Source organism: Amblyomma americanum, chromosome 1, assembly GCF_052857255.1.
Source record: "Amblyomma americanum isolate KBUSLIRL-KWMA chromosome 1, ASM5285725v1, whole genome shotgun sequence".
Lineage (NCBI taxonomy): Eukaryota > Metazoa > Arthropoda > Arachnida > Ixodida > Ixodidae > Amblyomma > Amblyomma americanum.
The window spans coordinates 390856966-390875227 of NC_135497.1; the positions used below are offsets into that span (position 1 = coordinate 390856966).

Below are 18262 nucleotides of genomic sequence, written 5' to 3' on the forward strand. Positions count from 1 at the left end.
ACCTCCACTTACGACAGCAACTGGGCTTGAGGTCGCCGTCAGCCCACACCTTCGCCTGCCACTTAGCCTCTGACAGTCACGTCGCCGTCACCGTCCGCCGAAAGTGAACGCGATTGAGTTCAAATATAGATCAGGCAACTCTTGGCGGACAACCGCAGTCACTTTTCGATAGGACGGAAGCAGCCTGAATCACGCGTATGGACTGTAAAAGATCGTCTCGAGCGGTAGTCTGAATAACCTGTCTAGTTAATTGTTGCCTCTTCGAAGTAACCGTTGAATCAGTGACGGTCGACCGGCCTGCGCCCCTTTAAACAACGCAACGGAATGAACGGTGTCAAATTCTTCACCACTTTTGGAATTAACAAAGTTCATAGCCGCTCCACGAGATGTGCCTCTTGGAGCAAATACACAGCGTGCAATGCAGCTAGCACAATCTCGCGCATATGTGAAAACACGCGACAAACACGAACACGTACATGGCCGCAGCAGACGAAAGTTTCTGCACTTTTGCACTCGATTTGGCCGCTGCACCGACAGCACTAGTGTCGGGCTACACTCGCGCCGCAAGAACTGGCACTACACTGACACGGCACTTTTGTGAACTAGTGCGGAAAGTGCAGCCAAATCGAGGAGACTATAGTGTAGCAGTGCAGAAGAACTCGTGCAGCACGAGGCCAAATCGAGTGCCGAAGTGCAGGTGGCACTAGCTGCACTGTCACTGTCAGATCGAGTGCGAGAGTGCCGCACTTCCTGAACTGGTGCAGAAAGTGCAGCCAAATCGAGGAGAGTAATTTCAGGTCCGTTCGATTCGCCTGCACTACGTGACCTGGTTCTCGCGGTGCTGCACTTTGCCATTCGTTTCAGCAGTGCAAGTAGCGCAGTCTGCACGACGCCATTCGTTTGAAAAAAGTGCAGAAGTTGTGTAGGTCTAGTTCAGGAAAGTGCAGGGTGCTCGGTGCCGAAACGGTGCAGCTGCAGCCGCCATGGAAGCAGACGACGGCTTGCGCGACGATGACTTGCGCTTGGCGATAAACGGCGGATATACTCAAATTATTCTACTCGTCGATGAAAAGTGCCTCACATGGGCCCGCCGACTCTCATATGGAACGTGAGTGGCCACCCGAGAAGGCGGCCCTCGATCGCCGGCACCTTCGATCTCTCGACCATCGTGCTCTCGACGGACCCGTAACCAGCGTCTTTCCTTTCTACTAATAAAGTTACATTAGTACTCGAAGCCGGTTATGTTAACTAAAAAGTAAACACGTGCATGCAGCGCATGATGCACGTTGTTTTTTTAAAAAAAACGCTTAGCATGCAAGTCGGCGCGCGCACACCTCAGTCGTGTTCAGTAAAAGAACACACGTGCGTTTCGCCTTCTCTTAGCTGCCGCGAGGTTGCATCGAGGCTGATTCATGGCAACACTTCTCTACGATGTGCTGTTTGAAAATTCTTCACGCGGTTCGGGATGTTGGCGGCCGTTGATTTGGGCGCCACGCTGCTGGCTGCAATTTGGTGGCGCAGTATCTGTCTCATATATCGTAGACACCTGAACCGCGCCGTAAGGGAAGGGATAAAGGAGGGAGTGAAAGAAGAAAAGGTACCGTAGTGGAGGGCTCCGGAATAATTTCGACCACCTGGGGATCTTTAACGTACTGCACTGACATCGCACAATACACGGACGCCTTACCGTTTTTCCTCCATAAAAACGCAGCCGCCGCGGTCGGGTCGAACCCGGGAAATCCGGATCAGTAGCCGAGCGCCCTCACCCCTGAGCCACCGCGGCGGGTCAACACGCTCGCGGCACCGCCCCGAAACTTTACAGAACTGGTGCAGGGAGTGCAGGCGAATCGAACGGACCTTTTGTCTCTCTTCCTTGTGTGATAAAAGTGCACTATCGGTTTCAAAACAAAACATTCTTCAATATTGAACCGCGCAACCTTCCTTTGTCAGCCTCAGAGATTGGTAGCATCCATGGAACAAGGAAAATTCCTCCAAGGTGGTGTCTCGTCCTATGACGTATTCACGCTTGTACTTGTGAGATTGGCCTGTGGCGGCGATACAGCTGTATTTTGGTTTTTGCAATTTTCTACCTTACAAGCGCTTTGTTTTCAGTAAGAGTGGCGTTTTTGTGATCAGGAGCTGGTATTCTAACGATACAAGCCAACTCAGTGTCAAAGGAACGAAAGCTGTGATGCGAAAGGCACGGGGGAGGAAGGGGGGGGGGGGGGGTTAAGGGCGCATTCACACTTGTCCAATAACCCGACGAGCGAAGCGGATTCGCTCGCCGGAAAAACTAGGGCCCGTTCACATTTGTTGACGCCCGGGCGAGGCGGAACCGCCACGCCACTGCTCTTTCTTGCTTTTCCACACACTTCCCGGCCACCACGTCACCGCACGCGGCGTACACAGATATGGTTAGAAAAGAGCATAAATCGATGCTGTCTGTGTACCATAACCATATGCACGCTTACGTACGTAAACGCAGGCACATTCCCATTTCTAGTTCAGCGCATGCAAACAGACCCGCAACGAAATGGATGGATGGATGGATATGGCTGAATCCTTTAAATCGGGTGGTGGCTCAAGCCACCTAGCCATGAATTATGAAATTTTACTCTTCTCTTGATTTTAGCCGCCAATCAGATAACCTTCGCTTGGTTATTTCTACCCGCTTAAAATCTACTTTCCCTTCACTGCATGTCCTTAAACCCCAATGCCTTGGATGAATCAGCACCGCTGCTTTCCACTGTAGGGTGAAGCCCTTTACAGAAAAGTATCAAGTGTTCAGCCGTTTCCTCCTCCTCTCCGCACGCAATGCACAAAGTGTCTATCTCGTGGTACCTGGCTCTATATGTCTTAGTCCGCAAAACTCCCGTCCTGGCCTCGAATAACAAAAAGCTTCCCCTACAATTATCATAGATATTTTCTTTGGCAATTTCCTGCTTAAAGGTCCGGTATGTTCCCAGTGCCGATTTCGTCAGCACCCGTTTCCCACAGAGCTCTCTTTTTCTTTAACCTTTTTCTTAACCAATAATTGCTGATTTGCCCCCCTACTGCTGTCCAGATATTTGCTTGTCAATTTTCTAGTTTGCTTTCTCCATTTCGTATCAACAATTCTTATGCACAGGTATCTGAAAACTTTCCTAGCCCATTGATTTTCCCCCATTTTTCTCAATCGCTCCTCAAATGCTGTCTTACTGCTAGCTTCTCTGCTCTCGAACGACGCCCATTCCATATCACCCTGTACCCCCCCGATTTGGTGTATTGCCATGTGCTCCCAAAGCTAGCCTCCCAACGCCACGCTGTTTAATTTCTAACCATGCTTGAACATTGGTCTCATGCACAGGACCGCATTACCGAAAGTCAGGCTAGGAACCATCACCCCTTTCCAGATCCCTCTTACCACTTCATACCTATTGTAATTCCACAGTGCCCTATTTTTCATGACAGCTGCATTCCTACTAGCTTTATTCATTACATATTTTTCATGCTCTGTCAGATACTAAGCACTGTTATTTATCCGTACCCCAAGATGCTTGTACTCATCCACTACTTCTAGAGTGAACTCCTGTATTCTATGCTCGCCGACCTCATCGTTAAATATCATGACTGCAGATTTTTCCTTACTAAACTTGAAACCTAATCTACCTCCCTCTGTACCATATGTCTATCAACTTCTGTAAATCTTCCTTGTTGTCAGCCATTAGCACTATATTAGCACCTTTGACTACCCTTCAATTTCACAACGCAGACTTCAGTAAGCTTGCATACGCAGCCTACGTTGCGTTACGGACACTAAAAAAGCGCGACTACGACATTTGTTTGCCGTGCCGCATCGTCGCTTTTTTAGATGTTTGGATGCAAACACAGTGGCGCCAAATAGTGAGAGTAAGTCAAAGCGCGCCAACTCTGGGCCGGAGAAATTTTTTATTTTCTGCAATTACTGATGAATATAGGGAATTACCAGTTTTTTTTTTTTTTTCAAGGAAAAATGTATGAAATATAGGAAATTGTTAAATGGGGCACAAAACTGAACAGCTGCAGTGTAGTCTATAGTGAACTAGATGTGCCGTCGTTGCTATTTGGCTATGTACATGACATATAGTAAGACTTAACGCTAAAAAATCGGCAAATTTTCTCAAAAACATGGCAGACATAGCATGCAAGGATGTGAAAGAGGATTTTTGATTCGGATGATGATGTGAACAACCCGATGCTTGTCTGGGAAGCTTCTTCCAAGTGCTGACAGATAGAAAGAACCTATGGAGAATTTAAACCAGTATTTTTTTAATGTGTTCGATTATTGTCTGATGTTTGGTTATTGCAAAACAATTAGTAATGTTTACTTTTGTGATCCTGTGCAAACCAAATGTCATGTGACCAAATTTGTCTGTGATTTGTATTTGTTTGTATTAATGCTATTCTAGCACGTTCCTTTACCTGCAATAGAAAGGAACAAATAAAGACAAAGACAAATAACATAAGGTTAGAAAAAAAAACATTAAGAATACTGAGTTAATGTTTGATTAAAGCAAAAATGTAACATTGTTGTAATGTTTCGGTGCAACCTGAGGAAATGCTACAGCCGCGGCCAGGTAACATCTAGATTTATGCTTTGCAATGTCTCAGCAGCATTAACTTGCACTTCTGCCAGAGTATAGATTGTTTTAGACGGATAATAACAGTGCTTAAAGTCTGGCTCCCGTTGCTCGCTGCTCCAGACGACTCAGGCAAGAAGTGAAACTGCCTCCGACTGATGGCGATACCTTCCGGCGGTTGGCAAGCATTTTCTCTGGAACGCGCGGCCGCAAAATTTCTCGAAGAGACTCATTAACAGCAGAGTTATTCAGTCGTCCCAAGCAAGTGATTTCGCCAAGCTTCCCTCTGCCGTGACCTCTCAGAGTTGGTTTCTCTCACCCGTCCAGTCAACAAGCATTCGCAAGCGAAATTTCCCACTCTCTTCCGCTTTTAGGGAGGCACGAAGTACGTTAGACACCTACGTAATGGCCCCACCTCACTAGCTACAACGGTAGCAATGGTGACACATTATCATACTGGCCATACGGCTGTCCTGCAGTGCTATGTTCTAGGTACGGGGCACAGCAAGGCGAGAGCAGCTTTTTGCAGAGACGGTGCGCCCGCGTGCGTGGTTTCAAAAAAAGGAAGAAATGAACGGAGGTGAACGTTAACCGAAGAGCAAAGTAGACTAACCATACCACGCAGCGATGTAAACAGACCGGGGCAAGATACTAACGCGACTAACGGCGCAGTGAAAAAGTGCGAGAGCATCTGTCATCTGTCATGCGCCCATGAACCAGAATGGACTAACAAAATGTAGTTCGCTATGCCATCACTGTAGAGGTTGAGGGGGGGGGTTGGCTTTGGCGCATGATAGACTGAGGTGTTTTATTTGAATTTCCCTGCCTTTCGCACACCACCACAACAACCCAATCTAAGCATTGGGCTAGTTTATTTGAAATGTCCAAACCCGGTCAGGGGACCATTAAAGTGTATTGTGCCAATCAAGCACAGTAATTAAAGCAAAATTGAACAAGGTAGAAGCAACATCTCTATAAGCTTTATTAAAGAAACAATGCAGATGAGAAATATGGTACACTCCAGAAGCAAACACACTTAAGACACATCTAGAGAACAAGTTATCAAGAGGTGTGGAAGAAAAATGAGCACCATTCAGGCACTGAGCCTTTGGCTTGGGCAGTGTTCTTGGCTCAATTTCTTGATAACTTGCCACAATTTTCAATACTTTGCAAAAACACTGTCATCCAGAGATGTAACAACAGTGAGGTTCCTCTGGAACCTGGAAAGAAATAAGTGAAGAATTCATACCCTACAGTACAGCAAGGGTGAGGTGAAGAGTACAAGCAAAGCAGATATGCAAATCTGTTAACTACCCTTATGAAGTTACTTCCGATAATTTCATCTTTACTGGTGATGTACTGAGCACATTTCGATGGACCACTACTGCTGCTGTCTTCAGAGCCTTAGGCTATGTATACGAGTTCCAATTCGAACGACCAGTAATGCCGTGTAACCAATTTACATCTACTGTCAAAAGTTTATGAAATGAGGCTCTAGAAAAAGAAATTTCTTTACGAATCCAGGGGGCATAATGAAAGGTGTAATATGCATTCTCAGAATTTGGCTGCATATACCAATTCTAAGCTGTGTGGAAACACTATGATATCAATTTCTTTAGAGAATATTGCATTCCATAAATCAAACTGCATGTATACACACCCAAATGGCTCCAAACAAACTTTGGTTTATGGGTTTATGCGGGCTTAATGTCCCAAAGCGACCCAGGCTATGAGGGACACCATAGTGGAGGGCTCTGGAAATTCGATTACCCGGGGTTCTTTAACGTGTACTGACATGGTACACGGGCCTATAGAATTTCACCTTCATCGAAATTCAACCGCCACGGCCGGGATTGAACGCGCGTCTTTCGGGTCAGCAGCCGAGCGCCATAACCAGTGAGCCACTGTGGCAGCGCCCAACAAACTTTGCATGCTTCGTCTGATTAGGTAAGACACACACATAACTTCAGGCTCTGATACTGACAGCAAAACTTTGGACACCCAGCTATACAATGCATAATTTGGATGCTTAATTTCTGGGTTAAGTCAAATTTTTTCCGCCTTTTGTCCCTCAAGCAAATTTTATAACAAATGGGCTGGATCTCCCTGCTATCAAAAAAGGCACCTCCCAAAAAATTTGTCATCAAACGGCTGAAGGTTCTGGATGGAAACTAGCAGCTATCCTGAACCTATTTTATATCCCTGTCACACGGCCAGTTTCAATGGCCATCGAGTCGAGGGCCTTCGAAATTCTCAATCGCCATGAAACTCAAAGGAGTTGTGTCGCTGCTACACGGCAAACTCAATGGCCATTGAAACGGTTCTCGTGTCTAATGCCAAGCTTGTGTGGCGCCACAATCGTTACTTTGGATTTCGCGCAAATAACAAAAATATTTTGCAAATACATACAAAATGCTGAAATACACGCATACGTGCATGTCGTTTAAGGCTTTTTAGTTGTACGTACGCGACGGACGCCGCGCATTGTTCTTAGCACCATCTACTGACAGATGCAGACACTGCTGTAGCCATTCTAATACAAGACAAGTCAGAACCAAGCCGGACCAACTGTGTCGGAGCGCTGCTTCGTCAGGCTTAACACCTGGGAAATCGCCTGTATATCCGAAAAACAAAAGCTATTTGTCTCTTGAAACTTTATGCGAGGGTAAGAATGGGCAAATCGAAGGCGAATACAACAGCTTAGAACACGATATTGCTTTGAGGGATTAGCGACGAAGCTGTTATTACTGTGAAGCAGGCGGGCAGGGCGCCGCCATGTTGTCAACGCTACGTACGCAAGCAACACAGAAACCGCAATGTAAAAATTAATGCGCTTAATGTACATTAATTAAGACCCAGACTGATACAATTTTAAATTTATTGTACAGACTTCCTGGCTAGGAACATAATTTTTGTTCGTGGTTTTGTACCGTGAATGCATCATGTACGAAAGTGCGCGTTGGCATCGTTCGAAGCAATGTTAGCAACCTTGGGCAGTGCTCGAAGGCCGTCGAAATCTCGATGGAGTTCCGCGCTGCTCCGCTGACTCGATGGCCACTGAAACTGCCCGTGTAGCAGCGCTCGATCGCCTTTGAGTCAATAGACTATCAGTATGAGGGCCTTCGAAATGCCCGTGTGACAGGGGTATTAAAATTGTCTCCATCAATTAGACTTTTGAACTAAATTAAGCATCTGCAATTTACACTGACTGTAAGCCATTTTTAAGTCCTAGCTACCCCAACTACGGCTTCGCATCAGCTCACATTTGAAAGGTACTAGATTTAATTGAGCCAGTACAATAAAAGTACTGACAAGGTGTCTTACTGGCACCCTTGTATTGAGTGCAACCCAACAATAGCCAATGCTACTTTAATTCTGTTGTCCATTACAAATGAAAGCAGGAGTGCTGAAAGGGTGCTTTTATAGTTTCAGAGTGCATTAGCACGAAGACGAAAATGACAAGGTGGACAAAAGAATAGCAAAAAGCAGAACAAAGATAAGCAAATGTATCAGTTACGGCTAAGTATTTAACCCCTTCACGGTCGCTGCCATGCATATACGGCAGCATGGGCGCAACCCACATGGTCACTGCTGTACATGTACGGACGGTGGTGGTTGTGTGTGTAAAATTTCGGGCCAAACTGAAAGTAGACATTTATGGGGAGGTAAAGCTCTCTCTTGAGACTGACTCAGTTTATTTGTTTTTAACTTGTGGAAAAGAAAGCACTAAAAGAGGGCTGACATGGGCTGGTCAGTGCATGTTGACATAAGAGGGAACAAGACGCAAGTGTTTGTCTCATTCCCTTTATCCAGTCTTAGCGCTGTTACATCCTTTCCATCAAAAAAGAACTAACAGAGACCTTTAGCACAGCGCGTACTGTCACCATTTACAGGGTGCTGCCTAAGTACAAGTGCAGATCAGCCCTCAGGCACCATGTGCCGGCACATATGGCACCATCTGTGTGCGTGCACTGGCATACATGTTATGCCAAAGGTCTCTTATTTACCTTGTTGAGCGTTTAGCGTGGCTAATTTCGCTTTCTCTGCGCACATAGTCTGCTCTTGAGGAGGCGTAAAAGAGTTGGTATTTACCTTGATTGGTGCTCAAGTGGTATTATCACTCTCTGCTTTGTTTACTCAGTTTACCTTGAGATGTTCAGTTGCGCACTGTTGTTTCGTTACGGCTGTGCGTGCAAACTACTCATCTGGCAATGACAGCGATACTTGTCAAGTATCACAGTACTTACCCATCGTCATTCCTGTGTCATTTACTTAGACAAAAACATAAAACTGAGCCGCATATATTTATGTATCCCCACAGCGACTCCCTGCTGTTAAAAGTTTAGCGTGTGTGAATGGGCAGTGTTCTTTCAGTAATACGGTTAAAGCTATGAAGAAGCAACCGCATTGGTTTGCTTCTCACTTGCTATGAAAACAGGTCAACCCAAAGGCATGACAATGGTGAACCCTGAAAGAGATCACACAGAAGTTGTGTGTCCTCAAGTCAATGCTCTCAATGAGCGATAGGCGAGATAATAAATGGTATTACTATAAAGCCTTCCACCTTTGCAAAATTTGAAAAGCACACGCAAACCATGTCACATAACAAGCGTAGTCCCAGCATTAATCTCCCCTTTCTCTCTTAAAGAAAAAGAGGGAGTGAAAACGAAGACGGCTAAGAAAGACCAAGCCATGGTGATAATAACTTCATGACCGCCACTGAACAGAGAAATATGGCAATCATCAAGCATGACCATCATCCTTGATGAGAAATACCACTGCAATGCCACCAGCTGCTCTCTGCTTTCTTCACTGACAAAACAACACCTCCTGTGTACTGCCCTTTAAACAAAACAACTCATGCAAGAAATTTTCTTTTTTGCTTAAGACGCAGCTCTTTAAATGGTAAAAAGAAAGAAATTTTTAATTTCTCAAAAATGGCATATTCAGGTTCAATATACTCTAAACTATCTACCAACAAAGTTTAAATGTCTAAATCAACCTCGAACTACTAAAAAATTATATATCAACCTCGAACTACTAAAAAATTATATGTCTGACGCCTCTGAAGCATCGAAATGGTGACTTCGAAGCAAAATGCGGCAGAACTCTGCACCCGTCGCTTCCCGCTACTGCATCCCCGATGGTCGCAATCTTGGTCTTGTTCATAGGTTGGCGCTCTTCCAAACAGCCAGGTATTACTCACTACTGTAAAATCCTCTTGGAATGTCCTCATTTTGCAGTTTTCTGAGGCCCCTATAACGACTTCCGAATGGCTGAAACGCAGACTTCAAATGCGCTTTCCTCAACTTCATGTTTTTTGCCAACATGACTAGACTTACCGAAGTTTTTGTTATGTTTTATGGCACCATTTCAATTTATTTTATAACATTGAATTCAGAAAGAGCTAAGCTGTAGAGCTATACTATTTTCTTAGGGCTGAGCTGAAAATATCAAATTTCGTGAACAATAATGTCCCCTATTTATATTTCATAAATTTGGAGCTTCAACATAACTGAACATTTATAGAAATGATCATCTACCTCAATAACAATAGGCTATGCTTCAGCATAGCTCCAAATAGCATGTCTTTGGCTCTAGCTCCATTTCAATCGGAACCAAAAAATATTAATGGAAAGTGTCTTAATGACCCATAATTAATTACCTAATCAGGCTTCAGTCATTTTCCGGTAATATGGGAACTAATTGAGATATACTGAAACTAGTTATATTTCTGAAAACAGGAGGAAGAAACACATATACACGAACTAATTTCATTATGATAACTATAGTCATAAAAATTTTTATTTTAAGACTGGTGTCTCGCCTTAAAGCTTGATCTGAGTAGCAGTACATGACAATAACGTTATCAGCAATGCCAAGAAAAAATGACCATAGGTGGAGAGAAAAAGCATGATACACACTCTTTGAAGGCAGCGACTATGTCGTCGACCTTGGATGGGTGGCAGCAAATGACCAGTTTGGATGTGGCTGGGTTGAACAGAGAGGCCAAATACTGCTTGCCCACACGAACCATGTCTGCTAGCTTCACCGTGGCCACCTTCTCCAACAGGGTCCTGCATCCCGCGCCCGACCCTATGGCTTGAGTGGTTGTAAAGCACAGTGCACAGGCCAGCTCAATCTTAGTGACAATTATTGATGCCACAAGAGCACCTTCATAACTCTAGGGAAGGCAGTTTCGAACCCCCATGAGTTACCCATGCACTGATGGCCTGAAACAACACAGCAGCTGGTAAATGGTTACCCATGAATGGTGCAGTGAAATGCAAAACCATAACAAACATGTTATACATGTTATGAAAGATGTGCAAAAAAGAGTACTGCTCCTCCAAGAGTACCTCACTGCATCCTGCTCAGCATTCCACCTCTAAAACCACCATTATTCACCATAACTGCACAGAGACTAAAGCAATGCAATCACTACAGTTTGCATGCTTCAAAGTGACAGGTGTATATCACATACCTATGTGTACAACTAGGGAAAAACAACTGATAAGTGTAGACAGCACCAATTACTACCTGCTATTTGAGGTACTGTCACAGGCACTATAGCTATGCCATGCCATTTCTTGTGGCAGAACATTTGCACACAACAAAGCAGCGGATGACTGATGAATTAAGAAGGTTCCTCACATATATTCAACACCACCAAAAATGCCAGGTGACAAACAAAGGAAAGGATTAAGCATGGCCATTACACTTCCACATGCATTGTGTTTGGCAAAACGCACACTAACCCCGCCAGACTGTACATTTTCCACAGCAAATATAGAATTTTTACAGCGAAGCTGTATACTTCTACTGTCCAAGGAAATTTTCGTGTCGTCGTCGTCAGCAAAAAAACCCCAGGAGTGGAAAAGTACCAGTGCATAAAAGTGGCACAGAAAGCTCTGTTGTTAGTTATCGACCGATTTCTTTAACCAGTGTGTGCTGTAAAACGTTGGAGCACATAATATATAGCGCAGTCATAAAACAGCTTGACTCTCATGAGTATTTTACAGAAGTTCAGCATGGCTTTAGGTCAGGCTTTTCCTGTACTACTTAGTTGCTTGAGTTTAGTAATGATCTGTTTTCTTCTTTTGACCGTGGCTCTCAAACAGATTGCGTATTTCTAGGTTTTAAGAAAGCCTTTGACTCTGTACTTCATTTACTATTATTACATAAGTTATCTTAGTCTGCACCCCAATGTCGATTGGCTTCATTCATATCTTCAGGGCCGCATGCAGCGTGTTTTGATTAATGGTTCGCACTCATATTATGTAAATGTTTCCTCAGGTGTACAGCAGGGGTCTGTTCTTGGACCCCTTCTTTTTCTGATTTATATCAATGACATTGTTTTGGATCTTACCTGCAAAGTTCGGCTATATGCTGACTGTGCCGTTTACCATGTTGTATAAAGTTCCTATGATACGTTGAAACTTCAGCGAAACTTGGATTCCATCCAGTGCTGGTGCTCAAAATGGCAAATGTCTTTGAACGCTACAAAATGCCAATTTATCTCTTTTACTCGAAAGCGTTCCCCATTACAAACAAGTTACTCATTACATAATGTTCCTTTGCAAAAAGTGCTAGAATATAAGTATCTCGGCCTTTATTTTACATTTAACCTAGTGTGGACGAGGCAAGTTGAGTATATTACATCCAAAGCGTGCAGAATGCTTAATTTCTTAAAACGAAATTTCAATAAAGCACAGTCTAATGTCAAACAACTCCTGTATTTCAATTACATACGACCAATTCTTGAATATGCCTGCCCTGTATGGGACCCCCAGTTTGCTTACTTATGTGACATGCTGGAGCGCGTCCAGAGAGATTTGTGTCCAATAATTACAGCTTCTCAACTAGTGTCACGTCTCTTAAAAACCACCTTGGTTGGGGATCTTTAGCTAACCGTAGGAAACATTTGAGGTTGCAAATCATGCATCACGTCCATTTTGGAAAGCTGAGCACTGACAAACACCGGTACCTGCTTCAACCTCACTTTTTTTCTAGACGACTTGATCATCAGTGGAAGATCCGAGAGATTAAATGTAGGACAGATATTTACAAAACTTCATTCTTTCCACGGATGATCAATGAGTGGAACAGGGTGCCAGCCGGCGTCACCGAGTGCTGCCTGCATGGAAGGTCAATTCTGCGCATTCTTATCGGATGTGTGGCGTGGCACGCAGTTCTCTTGCGCGTGTCTTTTCATTTCATCAGTGCCATTGTTTTTATGAAGCGCGGTTGTCCTCCTTCAGTGCATGCTTCTTCTCATCTATTATTAGTTGCGTCATTGTATTTTTGTTATCCTGTGTACTTTCGGCCAAACAAGCAGAAGTTATTGTGTTCCCCCCCCCTGCAATAATGCCTTTGGGCGCTGCAGGTATCCGTAATAAATAAATAAATAAACAGCATAGAAATCATGTATCATACTGATCATAAAGTAGTCGTAACAAAAAAAAAATACAGCATAGAAATCATATATCATACTGATCCTAAAGCAGTTGTAATGTAAAAAAAACTGGCATAAAAAAATTATACAAAATGCTTCAGCTTCCTCTTTAAGAGCAGGACGGACAGCTTGTTGCAGTCTTGCCAAAGTGTCCACGGAATGCCATCCTCCCTTCAGCACAACCCCTTGCCCACGCCCATTGGACAATTAAAGGAAAGGAAATGACACCTGTCACATATTTCTTGGTGGACACTGGAAAGGCCCACATGCTCCATAAGGCAAGGAAAATGAAATGAAAATTGGTTTTAAGGAAAGGAAATGACACCTGTCTCACATTACCTTCATGGACACCCAAACCACGCCCTAAGGGAACCATTATTATTTCCAACCCAGTGCCAACATTTCCAACTACCTGTTCTGTTCTGTTCCAAACGCTAGGTTTGCAGCTGCTTCAAAAGGGAGTGACATCATTCCAAGCCCATCATTCGAAGCCCTCCTTTGAAGTGCAAACCACATAATGTGTGATAACAACCCCTACAAACAATGCAAAGCACGTTCCTTCTACTTCAGTGTGTTTCCTGGTAAAGATTACGATTGCGTTTTCGTGGCGTAAGCAAAAAACGCCAGGCCAAAAATTGAATGTGAACAGCATAGCTTCGCAGTCCAACCACCTTCACAGCGTGGATTGGAGCCACAATTTTTTTTTTAAGTTCACACGAATTGCTGTGTGAGGCAGAATGCATGATGGCCTGGACAGAGGCGGGCTGTATGTTGTAGCTATTCAATTTGACAACCAGTGAATGTGCTCGCCACCTACACTAGGGATAACTTATCTCAGTGGTGAAAGGATATCGAAGTGTATGAGCTGTCAGCTTTCAGACGTGTTGGGTAGGCTTGTGCTGCGTTGGGCGTTATAATGTGCAAGTGTCATAAAACTGCCACTGTCTTGCGCCTGCAGCTTTCTCTCCATTGCCAGCACCAGTTGCAACCAGGCACGCACCTCCTACCGTTTGTCCCTTTTATTTGTCGACAGCAGCAGCAGTGTTTGGGCTATTCATTTGTGTGTTATAGGATCGTAAAAGTGCTCAAAAGACAAGGACACAGAGCAAACTGTGTGTTAGTATTTCTGTGTCCTCATCTTTTGAGTGCTTCTATGGTCCTTTGTGGACAGACAGATAGGAAACTTTAAAATGTGTCCCAGGTATGAGTCGCTATGCTAAGCACACAGGTTGAGGATTTAAAGTTTGCCCAATAAATAAACTGGAGTTACTTTAGCCTTGACAGTCTCTGTACCGTCATCACTCCATGTTAATACATGACCAGCAAGCAGTCAGTGACAGTACACAGCCATACACTTTGCATTGTTGATCAATGCTGGCACCCTGACATCCCAACAGACACTACAAACAGAATTGTTTGCAGTGAATGAATACAAAACTAAGTTCACATTTCTCAGCTTTTGCTACTACTACATAGTGGGAGCAGTTAATAATGGGGCCATATTGGTATGGAGTTTCACATGTAGTACAAAAGCACTGGACCAAAAGATTATGTTAATAGGTGAGCATGCCATAGCTTTGAAAGGCTCCAAAAACTTGTAAGGCAAAGAGCAGCTTAGTTAGCAAAAACAATAAATAACAAGGGGCGTGTGGATATCTGAAACTTTCAAACAGCAAATTTAATATCCCTCAACTCAATTCATTGAACGAATTAAATAGTGCATTTTCAAAATGATTTGAAAGGAACTGAATCTGATTTCTAGTTTTCAAAACACTTCTGAGCAAATGTGAATTTAAAATAAGGTTCAATATACAGTAGAACCCCACTACAGTAACTCAGACATAGTAGAGTGGAACTGTGACCTCAATTTTCCTTCTATGGGCAAGTGCACATTCTTTTTCATTTATAGCAATGACATCTTTAATAAAGAAATCGTTATAGAGAGGAGCACCCGGCCATGGCAACATACATCCTACAGGATGAAGACATCAGAGCATGTGTGCACTCTAGAACATCTCAGACTTATAATGATGTAATCATGAGGCCAAAGTTAAAGAAGAAGACTATAAACTGGCGTTCATTGAGATGGCTCAACCACCAGGCTTGCGAGCTGCGAGAAGCCAACTTTTCGAAGGCCTAGAGGCTGTGAGGCAAAGCGCGAGGTGTGCATAGGGGGAAAAAATATAAATAAAAGCTGGCTATGAATATAGAAAGAAGGCAGCACGGGTGGCTGCGAAAAAAAAAAAGAAAAAAATGCACTGAGGAGTAGGGAAAGAAAGCAAAGGGCGAACATTTGCAGCACTGAGCAGCCTGAACAATGAGGCTGTGACGGTTGTGCGTAGGTGGTTTTGCCGCGCTTGGCTGTGTTTAACTACTGCCTTTTACTAAGGATGTGGAAAATGATCCCATGTTTATGCAAAGCTTTGGTTTTCATATGGAATCAGACTATGTTCGTAGCCATGTTGTGTTGTATTTGTGCAAATACAGTACCCCCACAAGATGCAAGCAAAATCGAAAATGTGATAACTGAAAATAAATAGCTCTCACATTAAGAGGCAATAAGAGCCCAATGGAAAGTATTTCTCTGTGGTTTTTTTATAGACCAACACTACGTATAATAAGTAGCCAATTAATTACAGTAATCCCTTGTTATAACGAAATCACTTTACTCGAAATATCGCTTTATTTGAAATTTCTTCCGGTCCCGACCCAAACGCACGCATTTTAAGCCACATTACTCGAAGTGCATGAACAGCTTGACCCGCTTAGAGCGAACTGGCGAGTGGAGGCATCACCGCCGAGCGGCGGCGACCCTTTTTGCGCATGCAGTGTCAAATTAATACCACTGACGAAGTAGCCTCATGCAGGCACAGAACGCCCCTAGCTTTGTTGCACTTTTGACGGTGCAAATCGAGCGATAGCTTGCCTAAATAATTGGCCTGCATTGCAGTAAAACAACGCCCCTAGCTTTGTTGCACTTTTGACGGTGCAAATCGAGCAATAGCTTGCCTAAATAATCGGCCTGCATTGCAGTAAAACACCGCCCCTAGCTTTGTTGCACTTTTGACGGTGCAAATCCAGTGATAGCTTGCCTAAATAATCGGCCTGCATTGCAGTAAAACACCGCCCCTAGCTTTGTTGCACTTTTGACGGTGCAAATCGAGTGATAGGTTGCCTAAATAATCGGCCTGCATTGCAGTAAAACACTGCCCCTAGCTTTGTTGCATTTTTGACGGTGCAAATCGAGCGATAGCTTGCCTAAATAATCGGCCTGCATTGCAGTAAAACACTGCCCCTAGCTTTGTTGCACTTTTGACGGTGCAAATCGAGCGATAGCTTGCCTAAATAATCGGCCTGCATTGCAGTAAAACACTGCCCCTAGCTTTGTTGCACTTTTGACGGTGCAAATCGAGCGATAGCTTGCCTAAATAATCGGCCTGCATTGCAGTAAAACACCGCCCCTAGCTTTGTTGCACTTTTGACGGTGCAAATCGAGCGATAGCTTGCCTAAATAATCGGCCTGCATTGCAGTAAAACACCGCCCCTAGCTTTGTTGCACTTTTGACGGTGCAAATCGAGCGATAGCTTGCCTAAATAATCGGCCTGCATTGCAGTAAAACACCGCCCCTAGCTTTGTTGCACTTTTGACGGTGCAAATCGAGCGATAGCTTGCCTAAATAATCGGCCTGCATTGCAGTAAAACACCGCCCCTAGCTTTGTTGCACTTTTGGCGGTGCAAATCGAGCAATAGCTTGCCTAAATAATCGGCCTGCATTGCAGTAAAACACCGCCCCTAGCTTTGTTGCACTTTTGACGGCGCAAATCGAGCGATAGCTTGCCTAAATAATTGGCCTGCATTGCAGTAAAACACCGCCCCTAGCTTTGTTGCACTTTGGCGGTGCAAATCGAGCGATAGCTTGCCTAAATAATCGGCCTGCATTGCAGTAAAACATTGCCCCTAGCTTTGTTGCATTTTTGACGGTGCAAATCGAGCGATAGCTTGCCTAAATAATCGGCCTGCATTGCAGTAAAACACCGCCCCTAGCTTTGTTGCACTTTTGACGGTGCAAATCGAGCGATAGCTTGCCTAAATAATCGGCCTGCATTGCAGTAAAACACCGCCCCTAGCTTTGTTGCACTTTTGACGGTACAAATCGAGCGATAGCTTGCCTAAATAATCGGCCTGCATTGCAGTAAAACACCGCCCCTAGCTTTGTTGCACTTTTGACGGTGCAAATCGAGCGATAGCTTGCCTAAATAATCGGCCTGCATTGCAGTAAAACACCGCCCCTAGCTTTGTTGCACTTTTGGCGGTGCAAATCGAGCGATAGCTTGCCTAAATAATCGGCCTGCATTGCAGTAAAACACCGCCCCTAGCTTTGTTGCACTTTTGGCGGTGCAAATCGAGCGATAGCTTGCCTAAATAATCGGCCTGCATTGCAGTAAAACACCGCCCCTAGCTTTGTTGCACTTTTGACGGTGCAAATCGAGCGATAGCTTGCCTAAATAATTGGCCTGCATTGCAGTAAAACACCGCCCCTAGCTTTGTTGCACTTTTGGCGGTGCAAATCGAGCGATAGCTTGCCTAAATAATCGGCCTGCATTGCAGTAAAACACCGCCCCTAGCTTTGTTGCACTTTTGGCGGTGCAAATCGAGCGATAGCTTGCCTAAATAATCGGCCTGCATTGCAGTAAAACACCGCCCCTAGCTTTGTTGCACTTTTGACGGTGCAAATCGAGCGATAACTTGCCGAAAACACGAAAAATCCGAGCGTCGCCAGCGGCGAGCCAGGCTGTCAAATGGCGGGTCAATGCAACCACAGTGTTTCTTCGGCGATTTTCTCGAGCCGGTCATGCTCGATTCGCGCCATACGACTAGACAAACAATTTAAATGCATGGTAGGGCCAGTCAATTTTGTTCCTAGACATTTGTCAATGGCGTGGACGCAGCGGTGCGGAAACATTGACACTCGGACAGTAGAATTAGCACATTTTCGTCGACAATGGTGCGTCGAATACTCTTGCTCTGCAAACTTCACGGCTGCACACCTCAGGAAAAAATTGCCCAGTAATCATGCAAAGTCTCTACTGCAAAACCATTCCATTTTCACGATTGCGCTGCATACCCACAATGAGCGGCTAATAGTTTTTTGAGCATAATAAACACAATATCCGACTCGAGCCACAGCATTTGCAGCTCTTTCCAGTG

The 18262-nt window shown here is 44.4% G+C and overlaps 1 protein-coding gene across 1 annotated transcript in view; it reads right to left on the bottom strand.

The window, feature by feature from the left end:
- Window positions 1-5546: 5546 nt before the first annotated feature.
- Window positions 5547-18262, bottom strand: part of LOC144115710 (uncharacterized protein C05D11.1-like) — a 75546-nt gene continuing 62830 nt past the window's right edge. The window contains exons 20-21 of the mRNA XM_077650182.1: window positions 10523-10675; window positions 5547-5818 (exon numbers count right to left, since the gene is read on the bottom strand). Coding sequence (XP_077506308.1) covers window positions 5758-5818; window positions 10523-10675 — 214 coding nt within the window. The 3' untranslated portion in view covers window positions 5547-5757. The remainder of the gene's footprint in view (window positions 5819-10522; window positions 10676-18262) is intronic.